Genomic DNA, 6,000 nt, shown 5'->3' on the forward strand with positions numbered 1-6,000 from the left:
TCTGCTGATGCAAGTAAGGGTGATGATCTGCTTCCTGCTGGCACGAGGATTATATCCGTGTAAGAATTCAACAGAGAAACGGCAGGAAGGCCCTTCCTACTTCCCAAGGGAGCGCTGATGATTACGGTAAAAAAGAAACTAGCGAAGGTGTTTAAGAAGAAATTTACCTGCAGTGGTACTGTAATTGAGCATCCAGAACATGGAGAAGTAATTCAGCTACAGGGTGACCGGTGCAAGAACATATGCCAGTTCCTTGTAGAGATTGGACTGGCTAAGGACGACCAGCTGAAAGTTCATGGGTTTTAAGTGCTTTTGGCTCACTGAAGCTTAAGTGAGGATTTCCTTGCAATGAGTAGAAGTTCCCTTCTGTCCCTTGTCACAAGTTTAAAAACCTCACAGCTGGGGCGCCTGGGTGGCTCAGTCAGTTGGGCATCTGACTTCAGCTCAGGTCACGATCTTGCGGTCCGTGAGTTCGAGCCCTGCGTCGGGCTCTGGGCTGATGGCTCAGAGCCTGGAGCCTGCTTCTGATTCTGTGTCTCCCTCTCTCTCTGCCCCTCCCCCGTTCATGCTCTGTCTCTCTCTGTCTCAAAAATAAATAAACGTTAAAAAAATTAAAAAAAATAAAATAAAAAAATAAAAACCTCACAGCTTGTATAATGTAACCATTTGGGGTCTGCTTTTAACTTGGACTAGTGTAACTCCTTCGTGTAATAAACTGAAAAGAGCCAAAAAAAAAAAAAAAAAAAAAAAAAAAAAGAATGGGGCAGGTCCTAACACTCCTCTAGCACCTATGTCTTCTCAACAATGGGACAGGCACCTGCTGCCTGCAAAGGAAACTGAGGCACAGAGAGGTGAAGGAGTATGTGGGGGTGGGGGGGGGCACCTGGCTGCCTCCTGCCCAGTCTTCTGCCCCAGAAGGCAGGGCCACCTAGAGGCAGTGCCAAAGACTGGTCTTTCAATATGAACTTTATAAAATAGCAGGAGAAAAAGCTTTCTTTTAAGTGACCAATTTTAATGACCATTTGTGGTTTTAAATTTTTTCTAAAATGTTTACACTTTCCTGCTCTCCTAAGTAGGGTATAGGATGCTGTTTGTGAGGGATGTGGTGCAGTCAGGGGCACTTTCTGGGAGAGAAGTATCTGTTTCATTCTGTGAACTCAACTTCTTAACTCACCTCTGTGAACATCCACCCTCTCCTTGGCCCCGAAACACAAAGACAAAAACACAGTGCTGGCAGGACGCTGCAGAAGGGGAAGGCAAGGGGATTCGGAGGCTATGCGTTGAAGCAGCACACTGTTTTGCAGAGAGCCAGTGTTCAGAGAGGTTAGCCCTGTTCGAGGGTGGACCCTGTGAGCTCTGGGGGAGACAGCTTGGGTTCAGGGCCCCTCTGTGAACTTGGAGTAAACCAGCAAGTCCAGCAAGGATCAGTGCACCTGCCCCAGAAGACCAGGAGAGCTCTGTGAGGTCATGCCAGGGGCACACACGTGAGGGTCAGGAATGAGACCAGGGCAGCCTCCTGACCACCAAAACTGGCAGACTGAGCAGAGAGGAAACAGGACAGGAAACAGGAAGGGGCTTTGAGGGCAAGAAGCATCTGGGAAGAGTGGACGTTCCTCCCACTCACACCTCTCCTGCTCACACCTTGCCACGCTGAAACACAAACCCTACCCTGTACCCTGACTACCTGTCCACCCTGAAAGGAAAGTCACATGCCAGTCTGAACAGAACTAGTAACAGAGCCAACACTGCTCTGGCCCTACAGGAGGGGATCCAGAGGGATCCCAAACTTTCACCCTGCCCACCCCTGAAATATGAGGAGAGCTGCAAGGTTCCCTGAGGACCGCCCATGAGGGAGAGGGGCTGGTGCCACACTACTCCTGAGGTTAATTCTCAACTGTGGATTCACCCCAGCCTCTCTCAGGAAGTGTCCACAAGTGTCCACAATCCCAGTGCAGAGGCTGCACCCAAACCAATCACTTGAGAAGATCTTAGGATAGGACTCAGGCATCAGGGCTCCCAAAACTCCGCAGGTGCTTCTCACATGTAACCAAAGCTAAGGCCCACTATTTAAAGAAGGACACACTCCTAAAACCTGCAGGGGCCTGTCCTCCAGCTCCAGCCTCATCATCTGGACCTCCTCTTCCAACCCAGCAGTGTATGCAGACATGCTATTTTCAAGTCTTACACAAAAACTTTAAAGTGAAGCTAAAGGAAGCCCAATATATTACAATTAAAGCTAAGAATGTAAAGCTAATCACTCAGTATAAAAACAGAGGGTGAATGAAAAGCAATGATACTTTGACCCAGCATTATAAATTTCAAACTCAAAACGTAAAGACAAAATCTTAAAAACTTTCAGAAAAGATACCTTTAAAGAGTCAGACCGTCATAAGATTTCTGATCAAAACCAGAGGACACCAGAAGATAATGAGGCAATCCTTCAAAATTCTAAGGGAAATTATTTTGTATGTAGAATTTTATACCCAGCCAAACTGTCAGTTGAGCCTAAGTACAAAATGAAGACATTTTCAGACATGTAAAAACTCTAAACATTTTACCATCTACACACCAGATATGGAAAATTTACTTTAAGGAGTACTCTAGCAACACTAAATAACACTTATAAGACAAAAATTAAATAAAAGAAAAAGAGAAGGAAGGAAACCAAACAATGGCATGTGTAGAAAGCAGAAGAGAACAAGACAAAATGTTTTTACAGGCTCCACCGACCCTAACACTTGGGAGCCCCCAGGGCCCGGCATGGAGTCGGCCGCAGAGGCACCCAGGTCTGAGTCTGAGCCAGCACAAGGTCTGCAGTGAATGATAGTCACTCACCTGTTATACTGCAAGTGCTGTCTTTACAAGCTCTAAAGTGTCGGCATCAACTTATTATTAAAGCACGTAAAATAAAAAGCTATACAACAGAATGTGAAGATTACACACCCTGAAAATATGACTATATTATAACAAACAAACTCCCTGAGGGGGGAACACAGGAAGTGTGGTGAGGAGCACTTCAGCAGCTAAACATTTCCTCTTTCACGGTGAGCACTGACCCACACTGTGTGAGTCAAACAAATCAAATAAGACCCAAAAAACACTGGTGGCTTCCAGGGTGTGGGGCTTCTAGGTTTCACTGTAGACCTTTCTGTATGCCTGAATTTCTTTTTATCAATGCTAGTATTAAAAAAAAAATGTGTTATTCCTCAAAGCAGACATTTGTGAGAATGAATAAATGCTTTTTTTCTGTCATGTACATTCAGGCTGGAGGGCTAGTTCATATGGAAGGCTGAGACAAAGGTTGTTGTGCTATATATGATTACTGCTTGCACAAATGCTCTACCAGCAAGTCCAAGGACTTCTGCTCTTATCCCTAAGCCAGTCACCAAACAAGCACCAAAAAGCTACAGACCAATTTTCTGTATGTCTACAGATGCAAAAATCCTAAAGAAACCTGAATAATAACTATATTGTATAAAAACAGTATCATGTCATTGCAGGTTTGTTCTGGTACTGTTCATTATTAAGAGAAATACTAACACATTGTACTAAATATGTTAGGAGAAAAAAAAAAGCAATCACCTTAACAGATACCTAAGAGGCATTTAATAAAATTCTATACTGATCCCTCATTTTCTGAACGCTTACTAAGTTAGGAATCACAAGTTAACTTGAGAAAGGTATCTGTCAGAAAGCAACAATAAATATGATACTTAACACGGAAACACTAACACTCCCACCAAGTCAGGAACAATACAAGGATTCAGTAATGTGGCCGCACATTGTTCTTCCTGACTTCTTATCCCAAGAGAAAAATATGAACAGTGAAGTATAAATTAGAACAACAAAACGAAAGAATAACATTTATTCAGGATTAGATCGCCTAAATGGAAAATCAGAGATATCGTGAAAAACTAAGTTGGATAAGATAGTGCACCAACAAACTGGTAGTCTACCCCACCCACCTAATCCCAGCACTAGAAGTGCCTTAGAAACAAAAGAAAATTGTAAGACTCCTTCCTCTACAGGAGACAGAAGGAGGCTGTACCCTGGCAGGGGAGGAAACCCAAATACCACAGTCCAGGGACTTGGTTAGGAAGAACTTCTGGGTTCTTCTGTTCAGGCGAAGCTGACCGCTTGGGTGAGCTGACTGGCCATCCCTCCCTCATCACCACGAAGCCAAAGAACAGCAGGCTCAGGAGGCACCAGCAGGGCGAGGAGAGGCTGTTCCCACTAATGCACAAGATCAGCAGTCTCAGGCCTTCCCCTTCCCTTCTCCCCATCTACTCTGCAAAGGGGAAGCAATTGCATGGGACAAAGGAAGACGGAAAGGTAGAAAGAAGGGAGCAAGGCAAGAGAGGGAGGAAGCAGACAGAAGCCGTACAGAATGGTTACCTGAGGGCAAGCTCACCTGTATGGGAGGTGAGCTGGGGGCAGCACACAAGGACTAAAGGAAAGGTCCTGCGTCTTGTGATGAGATGTCCTCATCACAGGGTCCACCAGCCCCCGCACAAGTGCCAGACGAGGACACACAAATGGTAAGGAAATCATCACCAGCAGGCCGCCACTGCAAGAAGTGTAGTCTTTCGGGCAGAAGGAAAGTGACAGCAAACGGAAATGTGGATCTGGAAGCGAATGAGCAGCGCAAATAGTGACTGTATGGGTGAAAACGCGATTCTTTCTTATTACGTATGTCTCATCACAGTTAACGCCAGTGTCCTGTGCGGTTTACGATACAGGCAAAGTAAAACGCAGGACAAGGTAGCATAAAGAGCAGAGGAGAAACGTGTGAATACTGTTGTAAGGTTCTTATGTTACACGTGTAGATGGACCTTTGAAAAGCTGATCTTTTTTTTTTTTTTAAATTTTTTTTTTTCAACTTTTTTTTTTTTTTGGGAAAGAGAAAAACAGAGCATGAACGGGGGAGGGGCAGAGAGAGAGGGAGACACAGAATCGGAAACAGGCTCCAGGCTCTGAGCCATCAGCCCAGAGCCCGACGCGGGGCTCAAACTCACGGACTGCGAGATCGTGACCTGGCTGAAGTCGGACGCTTAACCGACTGCGCCACCCAGGCGCCCCTGAAAAGCTGATCTTGGTAAACTGAAGATGTATACTAAAACCCTAAATCAACCCCTAAAACAGCAAAACTAAATTATAGCTACTAAGCCAACAGAAGATAAAATAGAACCAAGAATTTTGATTGGAGTCCGGCTCCGGGCATGACAGCATGCAGAGCCCCATGGATTGCCTAAATAGAAGCCTGTGAACATCACGCGGAACCAACTGCCATTCAGTCTCTGGTGTGGGAATTGAAGAAATATTTACTGAAGAAGATGACCGAGACTCAGTAAGAACAGTGAGGGTCTGTGGTACTTGAACCAAGACCTGCTCCACCCCTCCCTCCCCAAAGAGGAAACCCCACCTAGACAGACACTCAGGTTCCCCTTCCCCTTGCTAACATACAGAAATCCTGGGGGCCGCAGGACATCGGCATTCGTCACCCTGACTGCAGGCTCCTGTTGCTGTGGCTGAGTCCCCAACAGTGGAGAAGCAGGGCTCCTTCTCCCCCCACCCCCAGCTTCCAACCTGGGACAGGGGCAGTATCTACCTTGGTTGTGGTATCACCAAGAATATTAGGGTCCCCAACGCCCTTGCCCTGGCTTGTGGGGAAGGGGCTCCTGCCCCTGCTCCATTTGCAACAGAGTGTGGAGAAACCCACCCTTGCACTGTGGTGAAAGACACCTGGTAGAGGGGGTAGGGGTCGGGTCTCAAGTGGCTTCTCAGGGCAGTCAAGGCACAAGGCAGGGGGTAACATACTCAAAGTACTCAAAAAGAAAAGCTGTTAACCAAGAATCCTATTCCGGAAAACTTATCTTTCAAAAATCAAGGAGAATTAAGACATCTGCCTTATAAACAATACTAAAGGAAATTCTTCAGGCTAAAAAGACTGACCCAAGGGATTCCAGGGAGTACTTCAAATCCATTAAAAAAAAAAAAAAA

General features: G+C 45.8%; 1 protein-coding gene across 7 annotated transcripts in view; it reads right to left on the reverse strand.

Moving 5' to 3' along the window:
* The window catches only part of QTGAL (queuosine-tRNA galactosyltransferase), a 100,954-nt gene that overhangs the window by 86,004 nt on the left and 8,950 nt on the right, over window positions 1–6,000 (reverse strand). Inside the window, exons 1-2 of one of the 7 annotated variants that reach the window (XM_040456760.1) lie at window positions 642–765; window positions 168–392 (exon numbers count right to left, since the gene is read on the reverse strand). The exons of 5 other annotated variants lie outside the window; for them this stretch is intronic. In XM_040456760.1, coding sequence (XP_040312694.1) covers window positions 168–201 — 34 coding nt within the window. In that variant the 5' untranslated portion in view covers window positions 202–392; window positions 642–765. Of the gene's footprint in view, window positions 1–167; window positions 393–641; window positions 766–2,835; window positions 3,434–6,000 lie in introns of those variants that run through there. One more of the 7 variants, XM_040456763.1, reaches the window with a different exon arrangement.

Source organism: Herpailurus yagouaroundi, unplaced genomic scaffold (genome assembly GCF_014898765.1).
Source record: "Herpailurus yagouaroundi ecotype Mexico unplaced genomic scaffold, PumYag 217, whole genome shotgun sequence".
Lineage (NCBI taxonomy): Eukaryota > Metazoa > Chordata > Mammalia > Carnivora > Felidae > Herpailurus > Herpailurus yagouaroundi.